General features: G+C 55.1%; 1 protein-coding gene across 1 annotated transcript in view; it reads left to right on the top strand.

Annotated features, from left to right (window-relative positions):
- LOC134339952 (oxysterol-binding protein 1-like) overlaps positions 1 to 18,957 on the top strand; it is a 137,597-nt gene that overhangs the window by 47,857 nt on the left and 70,783 nt on the right. The window contains exons 3-5 of the mRNA XM_063036754.1: positions 2,334 to 2,584; positions 7,025 to 7,223; positions 13,164 to 13,275. Coding sequence (XP_062892824.1) covers positions 2,334 to 2,584; positions 7,025 to 7,223; positions 13,164 to 13,275 — 562 coding nt within the window. The remainder of the gene's footprint in view (positions 1 to 2,333; positions 2,585 to 7,024; positions 7,224 to 13,163; positions 13,276 to 18,957) is intronic.

Below are 18,957 nucleotides of genomic sequence, written 5' to 3'. Positions count from 1 at the left end.
GCAGCCCTCGAGCTTGCCAGGGCTTTCTGCGTGCACGCCTATGGTGGGGGGGGGCAGGGAGGGGAGTTTCTGGGGAGAAGTCGAGGGGACAGGGACGGGAAAATCTGAGGGGAGGGCAGGTCCCCAGGGGCTGGGGAAGTTGTAGTGTAGGGGAGGGAGGGTGGAAAAGGGACAGGAGCGAGGGGCAGGGTCTCCACCTGGGCGACTTGTCCGGTATGGCTCGAGGGGACATCCCGGGGAGCAGAGGGGAATGGGAGAGGGGGGAGGATTGATCCCCAGGTGGGGGTGGGGGAAGTAGGAGATGGTTACGGAGGGAGGGGAGGAGAGGAGTGAGAGTGGTGTACCTCAGTGAGCTTGCCACTCACGTTCGTCCAGGGGAATCAGCTTTCAGCCCCACCAAACAAGTTTGGGTGGACGCTGTGCAATGTACCCCAAAACCCACAACGGCAAATATCGGAATAGGCAATTCAATGGTTAACAGTTTACAACTCTCACTTGGCTACGTGGTGAGCAGAGAAACGAAAGGGAAAAGAAAAAGGCGCCACTCTGTCAGACAGTCCGTGCGCAACAGATCGCTGGAGCGCACGCCTCAGGTATTCCTCCGTCGTCGGCGACCTCGCGCCGAAACGCCACCGAACTCCGGGCCCTCGGATTCCCGTGATCGCCGAGCGCCCTCCGCGCTCGTCCTCCGTCTTCGCTCGCCTTGACCGGAAGCCCAGGAAAAAGCCCGGCTCCCAGACGAGCAAGAGAGAATAGCATTCCTCCCATCGGTTAGCTATCCGTTATCTGTAGTTGTGACCCAAACATTGCTGCTACAGAGAAACCATTACAGCAGCAGTTAACATTAGAGAGAAGCCATTACATTAGCCTTAAGGCTGATTTACACTTGTGCGTACTCGCTTACGCTGTTGTGAGCATTTATACTTGTGCGTTGGTGTGTCTGCGTCGCTCTGCAATTCACCGCCAAAACGCTAGTTGGCGTTGGGGTTTCTGTGCCACTGTGTTGAGTTTCTTCGTGCTGAGTTTCAACATGAAGAAACTCAAACTTCAAACAATGGCGACTGAAACTGAAGGAGGGTGAATTTTCTGTGCTTGTCCGGCCACTGAGAGACACGGATGAGAAAACACATCTCAAATATTTTTGGATGTCGGCAGGCAGATTTGACGACTTGATTCATCGTCTCCAACCATTTATTTCGCATCAGTGTACGCACAGTATACTCAGAGACTGGTGATCACCATTCGAGTTTTAGCTTCGGGTGGAAGTCAACAGGCTGTAGCAGCTAGCTACAAACTGGCGTCAAGCACGGGGTCCTCCATAATTTCGGAGGTCTGTAAAGCTTCATGGAAAGCATTGCAACCAGAGTTCCTTCCCTGCCCTTCAGTCACCCAATGGGAAGCTACTGCAGCGTAGGAGGGAATGCCATGCTACCAAGCGGATCAATCACAGTTGTTGCGGTCTGCGTCGCCGCGACGCGTAGTTACATTTTGGGAGAGGTGAGCGTCAGGCTATGGCGTAGGGTTCGGCGTGCAGTACAGCGTAGGGTGCGCGGCTACGCCGTACCTACGGTGCACATTTGACGCACAAGTATAAATCAGCCTTTAGCAGTTAACATTACAGAGAACCCTGCAGTGGGGTAAGATCCCAAGCAGGGAAGGGATGGGATGTATGCGGGGACAGGGTAAGTGGAAGGGGGCAGGGGTGAGGGAGGTGAGGGATGGATCACTGCCTAACAGCAGTGGCGCAGCTGGGGCGGCTGGTGGGTGGGGGGGTGGCGGGTCACGCGGAGGTGGGGGAGGGGGTAAACGACTCCAGTGTGTAGAGGATGGAGCGAAGGGGAAAGGGGATAGAAGACGAAAGCCCTTAACTCGGAAGTGGAGTCATCGGGATGCCGTCATGACAGCGTTTTTTTTTTAGCAGGCTTTCTTTATTTTTACGAGGTTGAGCAGCTAGCTCGACGCTCAACCCAGCATGGACGGCGAGCGAGCCAGGGAGCCGGCTGGACTCGGACTCGGGAGCCTTGGCATCGAAGTCCGGTGCCGATGCCGTGACGCCACCAGCCAGCAAGGGGATGGAGGGGCAGAGGAGGTTGAATATCAGAGGGGGTGGTGCTGAAGGGCGGCAGGATTGGAGAAAGGCGGGGGGGTGAGGAGGGAGGTGCGTCAGGGGAACGGGAGCGAGAAGGAAGGCGAGTGAAGGTGGGGTAGGTGCGGGTGAGAGGAGCAGTCCCGGGGGAAGGGGAACTGGATGTCTGAGGGCGCTGCAGGGAGGTGGCGGGGTTGTCGGGTGACGAAAACGGTCTCACCCTGTTTCCCCCTGCCCCCGCCCGCAGATGACTCGGCAGACGAGGAGCCGGCCTCACAGACGGACAAGACGGAGGTGCAGAACACGCTGCGGACGCTGGTCTGCAAGGTGGAGGACCTGTCCACCTGCAACGACCTGATCGCCAAGCATGGCACGGCCCTGCAGCGCTCTCTCAGCGAGCTCGAGAGCCTGCGGCTGCCCGCCGACAGCAACGAGAAGATCAAGCAGGTCAACGAGAGGGCCACGCTCTTCCGGATCACCTCCAACGCCATGATCAATGTAGGTGGCACTCTCCCACGCATGAACCCCCGCTCCCTTTCTCTTAGTGCCCGGTGTCACCGACTGTATCCCCACTGACGTTAATCCAGCTCCCTCAATGACCCCTCTCCCCCAGCGTCCTGTGTCACCGACTGTATCCCACTGACGTTAATCCAGCTCCTTCACACCGTCCCTCAGTGACCCCTCTCCCCCAGTGTCCCGTGTCACTGACTGTATTCCCACTGACGTTAATCCAGCTCCCTCAGTGACCCCTCTCCCCCAGCGTCCTGTCACTGACTGTATCCCCACTGACATTAATCAGCTCCCTCACACTGTCCCTCAGTGACCTCTCTCCCCCAGCGTCCCGTGTCACCGACTGTGTCCCCATTGACGTTAATCCAGCTCCCTCACACTGTCACTCAGTGACCCCTCTCCCCCAGCGTCCTGTGTCACTGACTGTATCCCCACTGACGTTAATCCAGCTCCCTCACATCGTCCCTCAGTGATCCCTCTCCCCCAGCGTCCCGTGTCACTGACTGTGTCCCCACTGACGTTAATCCAGCTCCTTCACACCGTCCCTCAGTGACCCCTCTCCCCCAGCGTCCTGTGTCACTGACTGTGTCCCCACTGACGTTAATCCAGCTCCTTCACACCGTCCCTCAGTGACCCCTCTCCCCCAGTGTCCTGTGTCACTGACTGTGTCCCCACTGACGTTAATCCAGCTCCCTCACACCGTCCCTCAGTCACCCCTCTCCCCCAGCGTCCTGTGTCACTGACTGTATCCACACTGACGTTAATCCAGCTCCCTCACACTGTCCCTCAGTGACCCCTCTCCCCCAGCGTCCCGTGTCACCGACTGTATCCCCACTGAAGTTAATCCAGCTCCCTCACACCGTCCCTCAGTGACCCCTCTCCCCCAGTGTCCCGTGTCACTGACTGTATTCCCACTGACGTTAATCCAGCTCCCTCACACTGTCCCTCAGTGACCCCTCTCCCCCAGCGTCCCGTGTCACCGACTGTATCCCCACTGAAGTTAATCCAGCTCCCTCACACCGTCCCTCAGTGACCCCTCTCCCCCAGTGTCCCGTGTCACTGACTGTATTCCCACTGACGTTAATCCAGCTCCCTCAGTGACCCCTCTCCCCCAGCGTCCTGTCACTGACTGTATCCCCACTGACATTAATCAGCTCCCTCACACTGTCCCTCAGTGACCTCTCTCCCCCAGCGTCCCGTGTCACCGACTGTGTCCCCATTGACGTTAATCCAGCTCCCTCACACCGTCCCTCAGTGACCCCTCTCCCCCAGCGTCCTGTGTCACCGACTGTGTCCCCACTGACGTTAATCCAGCTCCCTCACACCGTCCCTCAGTGACCCCTCTCCCCCAGCGTCCTGTGTCACTGACTGTATCCCCACTGAAGTTAATCCAGCTCCTTCACACCGTCCCTCAGTGACCCCTCTCCCCCAGCGTCCTGTGTCACCGACTGTATCCCCACTGACATTAATCAGCTCCCTCACACCGTCCCTCAGTGACCCCTCTCCCCCAGTGTCCTGTGTCACTGACTGTGTCCCCACTGACGTTAATCCAGCTCCCTCACACCGTCCCTCAGTGACCCCTCTCCCCCAGCGTCCTGTGTCACTGACTGTATCCCCACTGACGTTAATCCAGCTCCCTCACACTGTCCCTCAGTGACCCCTCTCCCCCAGCGTCCCGTGTCACTGACTGTATCCCCACTGACATTGATCCAGCTCCCTCACACCGTCCCTCAGTGACCCCTCTCCCCTGGTGTCCCGTGTCACCGACTGTGTCCCCACTGACGTTAATCCAGCTCCCTCACACCGTCCCTCAGTGACCCCTCTCCCCCTGCATCCTGTGTCACCGACTGTGTCCCCACTGACGTTAATCCAGCTCCCTCACACCGTCCCTCAGTGACCCCTCTCCCCCAGCGTCCCGTGTCACTGACTGTGTTCCCACTGACGTTAATCCAGCTCCCTCACACCGTCCGTCAGTAACCCCTCTCCCCCAGTGTCCTGAGTTACTGACTGTATCCCCACTGACGTTAATCCAGCTCCCTCACACCGTCCGTCAGTAACCCCTCTCCCCCAGCGTCCTGTGTCACTGACTGTATCCCCACTGACGTTAATCCAGCTCCCTCACACTGTCCCTCAGTGACCCCTCTCCCCCAGCGTCCCGTGTCACTGACTGTATCCCCACTGACGTTGATCCAGCTCCCTCACACCGTCCCTCAGTGACCCCTCTCCCCTAGTGTCCCGTGTCACCGACTGTATCCCCACTGACGTTAAACCAGCTCCCTCACACCGTCCCTCAGTGACCCCTCTCCCCCTGCATCCTGTGTCACCGACTGTGTCCCCACTGACGTTAATCCAGCTCCCTCACACCGTCCCTCAGTGACCGCTGTCCCCCAGCGTCCTGTGTCACCGACTGTGTCCCCACTGACGTTAATCCAGCTCCCTCACACCGTCCCTCAGTGACCCCTCTCCCCCAGCGTCCTGTGTCACCGACTGTGTCCCCACTGACGTTAATCCAGCTCCCTCACACCGTCCCTCAGTGACCCCTCTCCCCCAGTGTCCTGTGTCACTGACTGTGTCCCCACTGAGATTAATCCAGCTCCCTCACACCGTCCGTCAGTAACCCCTCTCCCCCAGTGTCCTGAGTTACTGACTGTATCCCCACTGACGTTAATCAGCTCCCTCACACCGTCCCTCAGTGACCCCTGTCCCCCAGCGTCCTGTGTCACTGACTGTATCCCCACTGACGTTGATCCAGTTCCCTCACACCGTCCCTCAGTGACCCCTCTCCCCTGGTGTCCCGTGTCACCGACTGTATCCCCACTGACGTTGATCCAGTTCCATCACACCGTCCCTCAGTGACCCCTCTCCCCCAGCGTCCTGTGTCACTGACTGTATCCCCACTGACGTTAATCCAGCTCCCTCACACTGTCTATTAGTGACCCCTCTCCCCCTGCGTCCTGTGTCACCGACTGTGTCCCCACTGACGTTAATCCAGCTCCCTCACACCGCCCCTCAGTGACCTCTCTCCCCCAGCGTCCTGTGTCACCGACTGTATCCCCACTGACGTTAAACCAGCTCCCTCACACCGTCCCTCAGTGAGCTCTCTCCCCTGGTGTCCCGTGTCACCGACTGTGTCCCCACTGACGTTAATCCAGCTCCCTCACACCGTCCCTCAGTTACCCCTCTCCCCCAGTGTCCTGTGTCACTGACTGTGTCCCCACTGACGTTAATCCAGCTCCCTCACACCGTCCGTCAGTAACCCCTCTCCCCCAGTGTCCTGAGTTACTGACTGTATCCCCACTGACGTTAATCAGCTCCCTCACACCGTCCCTCAGTGACCCCTGTCCCCCAGCGTCCTGTGTCACTGACTGTATCCCCACTGACGTTAATCCAGCTCCCTCACACTGTCCCTCAGTGACCCCTCTCCCCCAGCGTCCTGTGTCACTGACTGTATCCCCACTGACGTTAATCCAGCTCCCTCACACCGTCCCTCAGTGACCCCTGTCCCCCAGCGTCCTGTGTCACCGACTGTGTCCCCACTGACGTTAATCTAGCTCCCTCACACTGTCCCTCAGTGACCCCTCTCCCCCAGCGTCCTGTGTCACTGACTGTTTCCCCACTGACATTAATCCACCTCCCTCACACCGTCCCTCAGTGACCCCTCTCCCCCAGTGTCCTGTGTCACTGACTGTATCCCCACTGACGTTAATCCAGCTCCTTCAGACTGTCCCTCAGTGTCCCCTCTCCCCCAGCGTCCTGTGTCACTGACTGTGTCCCCAGTGAATTTAATCCAGCTCCCTCACACCTCCCTCAGTGACCCCACTCCCCCTGTGTCCTGTGTCATTGACTGTGTCCCCACTGACGTTAATCCAGCTCCCTCACACCGTCCCTCAGTGACCCCTCTCCCCCAGCGTCCTGTGTCACTGACTGTATCCCCACTGACATTAATCAGCTCCCTCACACCGTCCCTCAGTGACCCCTCTCCTCCAGCGTCCTGTGTCACTGACTGTGTCCCCACTGATGTTAATCCAGCTCCCTCACACCGTCCCTCAGTGACCCCTCTCCCCGGTGTCCCGTGTCACTGACTGAAGTCTATAAAGAGGGTCCGTCCGCAGACCCTTAGTTCAGCTCCGGGGCCCGGAAAAGCTCCAGCAACGGAGGCGCTGGCTCGCCCATGGTTCTGCCCCCTCGAACTGGCCCAAGACGCCAGAGGGAGGTGGCGGGCTGTTGCTCGCGATGGTTGTTCACCCCGGGACACGGGAGCGACTCGCAGTGTCTCTGGGGGTGTCGGGTGCCTCACTGGCCAGAGGTCGCTGAGGGTCACCAGCGCCATCACCGGGCGGGGTAATAATTTATCGTTGTGATTTGTCTCTCCTATTCCCCCCCCCTTCCACCCCGCCGTCCCGCCACCCCACCCCACCCCTCCCACAGGCGTGCCGAGACTTCTTGCTGCTGGCGCAGGGCCACAGCCGCAAGTGGCAACGGGCGCTCCAGCACGAGCGGGAGCAGCGGATCCGGCTGGAGGAGACCCTCGAGCAGCTGGCCAAGCAGCACAACAACCTGGAGCGGGCCTTCCGCGGAGCCACCCTCCTCCCGTCCAGCACCGCGCCCCACGCCGGCTCCGTCAAGGGTGAGGAACGGGGGCGCGATGGCAGTGGCCTGAGATGGTGCCGGAGCTCGGGCGGGAGGGTGGGGTCTCACGGTGTCCCGGGCCTGTGGGGAAGGGGATCCAGCCGACCCTCAGTGGGCCTGGGGTGATCGGGCCTGGCAGAGGTCTTAACGAGAGAGGGGAGCGATTATACAGGGGAATCAAGGACAGGTTTTTCCCCCCACATAGAGCATAGGGGATGGGGTAAAGGCAGGTGCGATCGCCACACTTACGAGACACATACCGTTGGTATTAAAGGGCCATTGGGGTCGCCAGGTCGATTCCAGCGACCAAGGGTGTTAGACTGTGGGGAGAGATTGAGTTTCCCCTGGGACTGTACTGGCTGGAATTCAGAACGATGAGCGGGGATCTTACAGAAGCGTATAAAATTGTGAAAGGGATAGATAGGATCGAGGCAGGAAAGTTGTTTGCACTGGTCGGTGAGACCAGAACTAGGGGATGTAGCCTCAAGATTCGGGGGGAGTAGATTTAGGAGGAAGATGAGGGGAAACTGCTTTTCCCAGAGAGTGGTGAATCTGTGGAATTCTCTGCCCAATGAATCAGTGGAGGCTCCCTCAGTAAATATATTTCAGACGAGGCTGGATAGATTTTTGCACAGGAAGGGTTATGGGGATAATGGCGGGTAGGTGGAGATGAGTCCATGGTCAGATCAGCCATCATCTTGATGATTGGCGGGGCAGGCTCGACGGGCCGGATGGCCGACTCCTGCTCCTATTTCTTACGAGCTGTGTCCACACACGCTGCGGTTTCGTCTCCGCGATCTGTCCCCCGTGATCAAAGCACCAGAGGGCGAGCAATTATGGAGAGACGGAGGTCAATTCAAACGAGGTGTGGGGGGCATTTTTTTTTTTACACACAGAGGGTGGTAGGTGCACTGGTGGGCGGAGGGGGCAGATAAGAGTAGCTATTTAAGAGGTTCTTGGGCATTTCCGACTGACCATTCAGATTAGGGTTTAGGGACAAGGATGTGGGGGGATAGAGGTTAGATTAGTGTTTAGGGACAAGGATGTGGGGGGTTAGAGGTCAGATTAGGGTTTAGGGACAAGGATGTGGGGGGATAGAGGTCAGATTAGGGTTTGGGGACAGGGATGTGGAGAGTTAGAGGTCAGATTAGTGTTTAGGGACAAGGATGTGGGGGGTTAGAGGTCAGATTAGGGTTTAGGGACAGGGATGTGGGGGAGTTAGAGGAGATTAGTGTTTAGGGACAAGGATGTGGGGGGTTAGAGGTCAGATTAGGGTTTAGGGACAGGGATGTGGGGGAGTTAGAGGAGATTAGTGTTTAGGGACAAGGATGTGGGGAGTTAGAGGTCAGATTAGGGTTTTTGGACGGATGTGGGGAGTTAGAGGTCAGATTAGGGTTTAGGGACAGGGATGTAGGGGAAGTAGAGGTCAGATTAGGGTTTAGGAACAGGGATGTGGGGAGTTGAAGGTCAGATTAGGGTTTAGGAACGGATGTGGGGAGTTAGAGGTCAGATTAGGGTTTGGGGACAGGGATGTGGAGAGTTAGAGGTCAGATTAGGGTTTAGGGACAGGGATGTAGGGGAATTAGAGGTCAGATTTGGATTCAGAGACAGGGATGTAGGGGAGCTAGAGGTCAGATTAGGGTTTTTGGACGGATGTGGGGGAGCTAGAGGTCAGATTAGGGTTTAGGGACGGATGTGGGGGAGCTAGAGGTCAGATTAGGGTTTAGGGACGGATGTGGGGAGCTAGAGGTCAGATTAGGGTTTAGGGACGGATGTGGGGAGCTAGAGGTCAGATTAGGGTTTAGGGACGGATGTGGGGAGCTAGAGGTCAGATTAGGGTTTTGGGACGGTGTGGGAAGTGAGACGTCAGATTAAGGTTGAGGAACAGAGATGGTGGGAGTGAGAGGTCAGATTAGGGTTTAGGGACGGATGTGGGGGAGCTAGACGTCAGATTAGGGTTTAGGGACAGGGATGTGGTGGAGTTAGAGGTCAGGTTAGGGTTTTTGGACGGATGTGGGGAGTTAGAGGTCAGATTAGGGTTTGGGGACAGGGATGTAGGGGAATTAGAGGTCAGATTTGGATTCAGAGACAGGGATGTAGGGGAGCTGGAGGTCAGATTAGGGTTTTTGGACGGATGTGGGGAGTTAGAGGTCAGATTAGGGTTTAGGGACGGATGTGGGGGAGCTAGAGGTCAGATTAGGGTTTAGGGACGGATGTGGGGAGCTAGAGGTCAGATTAGGGTTTAGGGACGGTGTGGGAAGTGAGACGTCAGATTAAGGTTGAGGAACAGAGATGGTGGGAGTGAGAGGTCAGATTAGGGTTTAGGGACGGATGTGGGGGAGCTAGACGTCAGATTAGGGTTTAGGGACAGGGATGTGGTGGAGTTAGAGGTCAGATTAGGGTTTTTGGACGGATGTGGGGAGTTAGAGGTCAGATTAGGGTTTGGGGACAGGGATGTAGGGGAATTAGAGGTCAGATTTGGATTCAGAGACAGGGATGTAGGGGAGCTGGAGGTCAGATTAGGGTTTTTGGACGGATGTGGGGAGCTAGAGGTCAGATTAGTGTTTAGGGACAAGGATGTGGGGGAGTTAGAGGTCAGATTAGGGTTTAGGGACAAGGATGTGGGGGAGCTAGAGGTCAGATTAGGGTTTAGGGACGGATGTGGGGAGCTAGAGGTCAGATTAGGGTTTTGGGACGGTGTGGGAAGTGAGACGTCAGATTAAGGTTGAGGAACAGAGATAGTGGGAGTGAGAGGTCAGATTAGGGTTTAGGGACGGATGTGGGGGAGCTAGAGGTCAGATTAGGGTTTAGGGACGGATGTGGGGAGCTAGAGGTCAGATTAGGGTTTTGGGACGGATGTGGGGGAGCTAGAGGTCAGATTAGGGTTTTGGGACGGTGTGGGAAGTGAGACGTCAGATTAAGGTTGAGGAACAGAGATGGTGGGAGTGAGAGGTCAGATTAGGCTTTAGGGACGGATGTGGGGGAGCTAGAGGTCAGATTAGTGTTTAGGGACAAGGATGTGGGGGAGTTAGAGGTCAGATTAGGGTTTAGGGACGGATGTGGGGGAGCTAGAGGTCAGATTAGGGTTTTGGGACGGTGTGGGAAGTGAGACGTCAGATTAAGGTTGAGGAACAGAGATGGTGGGAGTGAGAGGTCAGATTAGGCTTTAGGGACGGATGTGGGGAGTTAGAGGTCAGATTAGTGTTTAGGGACAAGGATGTGGGGGAGTTAGAGGTCAGATTAGGGTTTAGGGACGGATGTGGGGGAGCTAGAGGTCAGATTAGGGTTTTGGGACGGATGTGGTGGAGTTAGAGGTCAGATTAGGGTTTAGGGACGGATGTGGGGAGTTAGAGGTCAGATTAGGGTTTGGGGACAGGGATGTAGGGGAATTAGAGGTCAGATTTGGATTCAGAGACAGGGATGTAGGGGAGCTGGAGGTCAGATTAGGGTTTTTGGACGGATGTGGGGAGTTAGAGGTCAGATTAGTGTTTAGGGACAAGGATGTGGGGGAGCTAGAGGTCAGATTAGGGTTTAGGGACGGATGTGGGGAGCTAGAGGTCAGATTAGGGTTTAGGGACGGTGTGGGAAGTGAGACGTCAGATTAAGGTTGAGGAACAGAGATGGTGGGAGTGAGAGGTCAGATTAGGGTTTAGGGACGGATGTGGGGGAGCTAGACGTCAGATTAGGGTTTAGGGACAGGGATGTGGTGGAGTTAGAGGTCAGATTAGGGTTTTTGGACGGATGTGGGGAGTTAGAGGTCAGATTAGGGTTTGGGGACAGGGATGTAGGGGAATTAGAGGTCAGATTTGGATTCAGAGACAGGGATGTAGGGGAGCTGGAGGTCAGATTAGGGTTTTTGGACTGATGTGGGGAGCTAGAGGTCAGATTAGTGTTTAGGGACAAGGATGTGGGGGAGTTAGAGGTCAGATTAGGGTTTAGGGACAAGGATGTGGGGGAGCTAGAGGTCAGATTAGGGTTTAGGGACGGATGTGGGGAGCTAGAGGTCAGATTAGGGTTTTGGGACGGTGTGGGAAGTGAGACGTCAGATTAAGGTTGAGGAACAGAGATAGTGGGAGTGAGAGGTCAGATTAGGGTTTAGGGACGGATGTGGGGGAGCTAGAGGTCAGATTAGGGTTTAGGGACGGATGTGGGGAGCTAGAGGTCAGATTAGGGTTTTGGGACGGATGTGGGGGAGCTAGAGGTCAGATTAGGGTTTTGGGACGGTGTGGGAAGTGAGACGTCAGATTAAGGTTGAGGAACAGAGATGGTGGGAGTGAGAGGTCAGATTAGGCTTTAGGGACGGATGTGGGGGAGCTAGAGGTCAGATTAGTGTTTAGGGACAAGGATGTGGGGGAGTTAGAGGTCAGATTAGGGTTTAGGGACGGATGTGGGGGAGCTAGAGGTCAGATTAGGGTTTTGGGACGGTGTGGGAAGTGAGACGTCAGATTAAGGTTGAGGAACAGAGATGGTGGGAGTGAGAGGTCAGATTAGGCTTTAGGGACGGATGTGGGGAGTTAGAGGTCAGATTAGTGTTTAGGGACAAGGATGTGGGGGAGTTAGAGGTCAGATTAGGGTTTAGGGACGGATGTGGGGGAGCTGGAGGTCAGATTAGGGTTTTGGGACGGATGTGGTGGAGTTAGAGGTCAGATTAGGGTTTAGGGACGGATGTGGGGAGTTAGAGGTCAGATTAGGGTTTGGGGACAGGGATGTAGGGGAATTAGAGGTCAGATTTGGATTCAGAGACAGGGATGTAGGGGAGCTGGAGGTCAGATTAGGGTTTTTGGACGGATGTGGGGGAGCTAGAGGTCAGATTAGGGTTTAGGGACGGATGTGGGGAGTTAGAGGTCAGATTAGGGTTTAGGGACGGATGTGGGAAGTGAGACGTCAGATTAAGGTTGAGGAACAGAGATGGTGGGAGTGAGAGGTCAGATTAGGGTTTAGGGACGGATGTGGGGAGCTAGAGGTCAGTTTAGGGTTTAGGGACGGATGTGGGGGAGTTAGAGGTCAGATTAGGGTTTAGGGACGGATGTGGGGGAGCTAGAGGTCAGATTAGGGTTTTGGGACGGTGTGGGGAGCTAGAGGTCAGATTAGGGTTTTGGGACGGTGTGGGAAGTGAGACGTCAGATTAAGGTTGAGGAACAGAGATGGTGGGAGTGAGAGGTCAGATTAGGCTTTAGGGACGGGTGATTTTTCAGAAACATAAGGAGTAAAAGATTAACGATATTGGATATCAGACTGCCTGAAAACAGCAGAGGAACTTAAATATTTTGCAGCTGTCTTGCATGTGGAAGGCACGAGCAGTGTGCTTGGAAGTCAAGAGTATGGGGCAGAAGTGAGTGTGGTTGTTATTACTAAGGAAAAGGTAATCTGAAGGTAGCTTATTCTCCTGGACCAGATGGTCTATACCCCAGGGTTCTGAAAGAGGTGGCGACAGAGACTGTGGAGGCATTAGTAGTGACCTTCTCAAGAATCACTAGATTCTGGAATGGTTCTGGAGGACTGGAAGATTGCAGTCGTCATTCCACCCTTCAAGAAGGGAGGAGGGCAAGGGGCAAGACATTACAGGCCAGCTCGACTGACCTCAGCGGCTGGGAAGACGTGTGGAGCTCATTGTCGGGGGTGAGGTTTCGGGGTACTTCGAGGCACGTGGTAAAATAAGGCCAAAGTCAGCACGGTCTCCCTCAGGAAAATATCCTGCCTGACAAGCCGGGTGGATTTCCTCGAGGAAGTGAGGGGCGGGAGAGTCAGTGGATGTCGCTTGCTTGGGTCTTCAGGAGGCCTTTGACAAGCCGCCGCACGCCAGGCTGCTGAAGGAGATAAGAGCCCGTGATGCTTCAGGAAACATATCCCCTGGTGGACCCATTGCCTTGTCTATCCCCCTCCCCCCCCCATCCCTGTCCCTCTCACACTCACGCCTGTCCCCCTTGCCATCCTGTAGGGAGTGGGAGCAGCCGGGACCTCAGCGACGAGGACGATGAGAACGAATTCTTCGACGCCATGGAGGACGTGGCGGAGTTCATCACCGTTCAGGCGGACGCCCGATACCACAGGTGGGAGTCTGCCCTGCCAGAGGGACCTGGCCACGGGGGGGTGGGGGGGCACGGGATGTGTCCCAGGGACACAGATGCGGTGTCCTGCTGCCAGACGTACCCTGTCCCTTCCAGAGTTCCTGTGCATCGGTGTGAGGGCATCTCTCTATGTAACCCTCCGTCTCCACCTCTCCATCTCCCCCCCGTCTCCATCTCCCCTCCCTCGTCTTCACCTCTCCATCTCCCCCCCCCATCTCCACCTCTCCATCTCCCCCCCCCCCCCGTCTCCACCTCTCCGTCTCTCCCCCCCCGGCTCCGTCTCCCCCCCCACCGTCTCCGTCTCCCCCCCCCCGGCTCTGTCTCCCCCCCTTCCCTATCTATCTCTCTCCCCCCCCTCCCAGCTCCGTCTCATTTCTCTCTCCCCCCCCCCCGGCTCCGTCTCATTTCTCTCTCCCCCCCCCCCGGCTCCGTCTCGTTTCTCTCCCTCCCCCCCCCCCCGTCTCCGTCTCGTCTCTTCCCCCCCGTCTCCGTCTCGTCTCTTCCCCCCCGTCTCCGTCTCGTCTCTTCCCCCCCGTCTCCGTCTCGTCTCTTCCCCCCCATCTCCGTCTTGTCTCTCTCCCCCCCCCATCTCCAACGCCCACCTCCCCTCCGTCTCGAACTCTTCCCCCAACCTCCCCCTCTTCCATCTCTCTCACTGGCATTTTGTCTCTCGCACTTTCTGTCTTCTCTCTCTCTCTCTCTCTCTCTCACTTTCGCTCTCTCTCTTCCCCTCTGAGTGTCTCTTTGTCTGTCTCACTGACTCTGTGTCTGTCAGTCTGTCTGTTTCTGTGCGTCTGTCTCTGTGTGTCTGACTGTCTCTCTGTGTGTCTGACTCTCTGTCTGCCTGTCCCGTTCTGTGTGTGTGACTGTCTGTCTCTCACTGTCTCTGTGTGTCTGTCAGTCTGACTGTCTCTTTGTGTGACTGACTGTCTCTCTGTGTGTCTGACTGTCTCTCACTGTGTGTCTGTCAGTCTGACTGTCTCTCTGTGTGTCTGACTGTCCCGTTCTGTGTGTCTGACTGTCTGTCTCTCACTGTGTGTCTGTCAGTCTGACTGTCTCTTTGTGTGACTGACTGTCTCTCTGTGTGTCTGACTGTCCCGTTCTGTGTGTCTGACTGTCTGTCTCTCACTGTGTGTCTGTCAGTCTGACTGTCTCTCTGTGTGTCTGACTGTCCCGTTCTGTGTGTCTGACTGTCTGTCTCTCACTGTGTGTCTGTCAGTCTGACTGTCTCTCTGTGTGTCTGACTGTCCCGTTCTGTGTGTCTGACTGTCTGTCTCTCACTGTGTGTCTGTCAGTCTGACTGTCTCTCTGTGTGTCTGACTGTCTGTCTCTCACTGTGTGTCTGTCAGTCTGACTGTCTCTCTGTGTGTCTGACTGTCCCGTTCTGTGTGTCTGTCTCTCACTGTGTGTCTGTCAGTCTGACTGTCTCTCTGTGTGTCTGACTGTCCCGTTCTGTGTGTCTGACTGTCTGTCTCTCACTGTGTGTCTGTCAGTCTGACTGTCTCTCTGTGTGTCTGACTGTCCCGTTCTGTGTGTCTGACTGTCTGTCTGTGTGTCTGACTGTCCCGTTCTGTGTGTCTGACTGTCTCTCACTGTGTGTCTGTCAGTCTGACTGTCTCTCTGTGTGTCTGACTGTCTCTCTGTGTGTCTGACTGTCTGTCTCTCACTGTGTGTCTGTCAGTCTGACTGTCTCTCTGTGTGTCTGACTGTCCCGTTCTGTGTGTCTGACTGTCTGTCTCTCACTGTGTGTCTGTCAGTCTGACTGTCTCTGTGTCTGACTGTCTGTGTGTCTGACTGTCTCTCACTGTGTGTCTGTCAGTCTGACTGTCTCTCTGTGTGTCTGACTGTCCCGTTCTGTGTGTCTGACTGTCTGTCTCTCACTGTGTGTCTGTCAGTCTGACTGTCTCTCTGTGTGTCTGACTGTCTGTCTCTCACTGTGTGTCTGTCAGTCTGACTGTCTCTCTGTGTGTCTGACTGTCCCGTTCTGTGTGTCTGACTGTCTGTCTCTCACTGTGTGTCTGTCAGTCTGACTGTCTCTCTGTGTGTCTGACTGTCTCTCTGTGTGTCTGACTGTCTCTCACTGTGTGTCTGTCAGTCTGACTGTCTCTCTGTGTGTCTGACTGTCTGTCTCTCACTGTGTGTCTGTCAGTCTGACTGTCTCTCTGTGTGTCTGACTGTCTCTCTGTGTGTCTGACTGTCTCTCACTGTGTGTCTGTCAGTCTGACTGTCTCTCTGTGTGTCTGACTGTCTGTCTCTCACTGTGTGTCTGTCAGTCTGACTGTCTCTCTGTGTGTCTGACTGTCTCTCTGTGTGTCTGACTGTCTCTCTGTGTGTCTGACTGTCCCGTTCTGTGTGTCTGACTGTCTGTCTCTCACTGTGTGTCTGTCAGTCTGACTGTCTCTGTGTGTCTGACTGTCTCTCTGTCAGTCTGACTGTCTCTCTGTGTGTCTGACTGTCCAGTTCTGTGTGTCTGACTGTCTCTCACTGTGTGTCTGTCAGTCTGACTGTCTCTCTGTGTGTCTGACTGTCCCGTTCTGTGTGTCTGACTGTCTGTCTCTCACTGTGTGTCTGTCAGTCTGACTGTCTCTCTGTGTGTCTGACTGTCCCGTTCTGTGTGTCTGACTGTCTGTCTCTCACTGTGTGTCATTCTGACTGTCTCTCTGTGTGTCTGACTGTCCCGTTCTGTGTGTCTGACTGTCTCTCACTGTGTGTCTGTCAGTCTGACTGTCTCTCTGTGTGTCTGACTGTCTGTCTCTCACTGTGTGTCTGTCAGTCTGACTGTCTCTCTGTGTGTCTGACTGTCCCGTTCTGTGTGTCTGACTGTCTGTCTCTCACTGTGTGTCTGTCAGTCTGACTGTCTCTCTGTGTGTCTGACTGTCCCGTTCTGTGTGTCTGACTGTCTGTCTCTCACTGTGTGTCAGTCTGACTGTCTCTCTGTGTGTCTGACTGTCCCGTTCTGTGTGTCTGACTGTCTGTCTCTCACTGTGTGTCTGTCAGTCTGACTGTCTCTCTGTGTGTCTGACTGTCTGTCTCTCACTGTGTGTCTGTCAGTCTGACTGTCTCTCTGTGTGTCTGACTGTCCCGTTCTGTGTGTCTGACTGTCTCTCACTGTGTGTCTGTCAGTCTGACTGTCTCTCTGTGTGTCTGACTGTCTCTCACTGTGTGTCTGTCAGTCTGACTGTCTCTCTGTGTGTCTGACTGTCTGTCTCTCACTGTGTGTCTGTCAGTCTGACTGTCTCTCTGTGTGTCTGACTGTCCCGTTCTGTGTGTCTGACTGTCTGTCTCTCACTGTGTGTCTGTCAGTCTGACTGTCTCTCTGTGTGTCTGACTGTCCCGTTCTGTGTGTCTGACTGTCTGTCTCTCACTGTGTGTCAGTCTGACTGTCTCTCTGTGTGTCTGACTGTCCCGTTCTGTGTGTCTGACTGTCTGTCTCTCACTGTGTGTCTGTCAGTCTGACTGTCTCTCTGTGTGTCTGACTGTCCCGTTCTGTGTGTCTGACTGTCTCTCACTGTGTGTCTGTCAGTCTGACTGTCTCTCTGTGTGTCTGACTGTCCAGTTCTGTGTGTCTGACTGTCTCTCACTGTGTGTCTGTCAGTCTGACTGTCTCTCTGTGTGTCTGACTGTCCCGTTCTGTGTGTCTGACTGTCTGTCTCTCACTGTGTGTCTGTCAGTCTGACTGTCTCTCTGTGTGTCTGACTGTCCCGTTCTGTGTGTCTGACTGTCTGTCTCTCACTGTGTGTCAGTCTGACTGTCTCTCTGTGTGTCTGACTGTCCCGTTCTGTGTGTCTGACTGTCTCTCACTGTGTGTCTGTCAGTCTGACTGTCTCTCTGTGTGTCTGACTGTCTGTCTCTCACTGTGTGTCTGTCAGTCTGACTGTCTCTCTGTGTGTCTGACTGTCCCGTTCTGTGTGTCTGTCTGTCTCTCACTGTGTGTCTGTCAGTCTGACTGTCTCTCTGTGTGTCTGACTGTCCCGTTCTGTGTGTCTGACTGTCTGTCTCTCACTGTGTGTCAGTCTGACTGTCTCTCTGTGTGTCTGACTGTCCCGTTCTGTGTGTCTGACTGTCTGTCTCTCACTGTGTGTCTGTCAGTCTGACTGTCTCTCTGTGTGTCTGACTGTCTGTCTCTCACTGTGTGTCTGTCAGTCTGACTGTCTCTCTGTGTGTCTGACTGTCCCGTTCTGTGTGTCTGACTGTCTCTCACTGTGTGTCTGTCAGTCTGACTGTCTCTCTGTGTGTCTGACTGTCTCTCACTGTGTGTCTGTCAGTCTGACTGTCTCTCTGTGTGTCTGACTGTCTCTCACTGTGTGTCTGTCAGTCTGACTGTCTCTCTGTGTGTCTGACTGTCCCGTTCTGTGTGTCTGACTGTCTGTCTCTCACTGTGTGTCTGTCAGTCTGACTGTCTCTCTGTGTGTCTGACTGTCCCGTTCTGTGTGTCTGACTGTCTGTCTCTCACTGTGTGTCAGTCTGACTGTCTCTCTGTGTGTCTGACTGTCCCGTTCTGTGTGTCTGACTGTCTGTCTCTCACTGTGTGTCTGTCAGTCTGACTGTCTCTCTGTGTGTCTGACTGTCCCGTTCTGTGTGTCTGACTGTCTCTCACTGTGTGTCTGTCAGTCTGACTGTCTCTCTGTGTGTCTGACTGTCCAGTTCTGTGTGTCTGACTGTCTCTCACTGTGTGTCTGTCAGTCTGACTGTCTCTCTGTGTGTCTGACTGTCTCTCTGTGTGTCTGACTGTCTCTCTGTGTGTCTGACTGTCCCGTTCTGTGTGTCTGACTGTCTGTCTCTCACTGTGTGTCTGTCAGTCTGACTGTCTCTGTGTGTCTGACTGTCTCTCTGTGTGTCTGACTGTCTCTCTGTGTGTCTGACTGTCCCGTTCTGTGTGTCTGACTGTCTGTCTCTCACTGTGTGTCTGTCAGTCTGACTGTCTCTCTGTGTGTCTGACTGTCTCTCTGTGTGTCTGACTGTCTCTCTGTGTGACTGTCTGTCTCTCACTGTGTGTCTGTCAGTCTGACTGTCTCTCTGTCAGTCTGACTGTCTCTCTGTGTCTGACTGTCTCTCTCTGACTGTGTGTCTGTCAGTCTGACTGTCTCTCTGTGTCTGACTGTCTCTCTGTGTGTCTGACTGTCTCTCTGTGTGTCTGACTGTCCCGTTCTGTGTCTGACTGTCTCTCACTGTGTGTCTGTCAGTCTGACTGTCTCTTTGTGTGTCTGACTGTCTCTCTGTGTGTCTGACTGTCCCGTTCTGTGTGTCTGACTGTCTCTCACTGTGTGTCTGTCAGTCTGACTGTCTCTCTGTGTGTCTGTCCCGTTCTGTGTGTTTGACTGTCTGTCTCTCACTGTGTGTCTGTCAGTCTGACTGTCTCTCTGTGTGTCTGACTGTCCCGTTCTGTGTGTCTGACTGTCTGTCTCTCACTGTGTGTCTGTCAGTCTGACTGTCTCTCTGTGTGTCTGACTGTCCCGTTCTGTGTGTCTGACTGTCTGTCTCTCACTGTGTGTCTGTCAGTCTGACTGTCTCTCTGTGTGTCTGACTGTCTCTCTGTGTGTCTGACTGTCCCGTTCTGTGTGTCTGACTGTCTGTCTCTCACTGTGTGTCTGTCAGTCTGACTGTCTCTCTGTGTGTCTGACTGTCCCGTTCTGTGTGTCTGACTGTCTGTCTCTCACTGTGTGT

Source organism: Mobula hypostoma, chromosome 31, assembly GCF_963921235.1.
Source record: "Mobula hypostoma chromosome 31, sMobHyp1.1, whole genome shotgun sequence".
In the NCBI taxonomy this organism is placed as follows: Eukaryota; Metazoa; Chordata; class Chondrichthyes; order Myliobatiformes; family Myliobatidae; genus Mobula; species Mobula hypostoma.
Note: the sequence above shows the minus strand (reverse complement) of the source record. Positions and strands in the feature narration are given on the sequence as shown.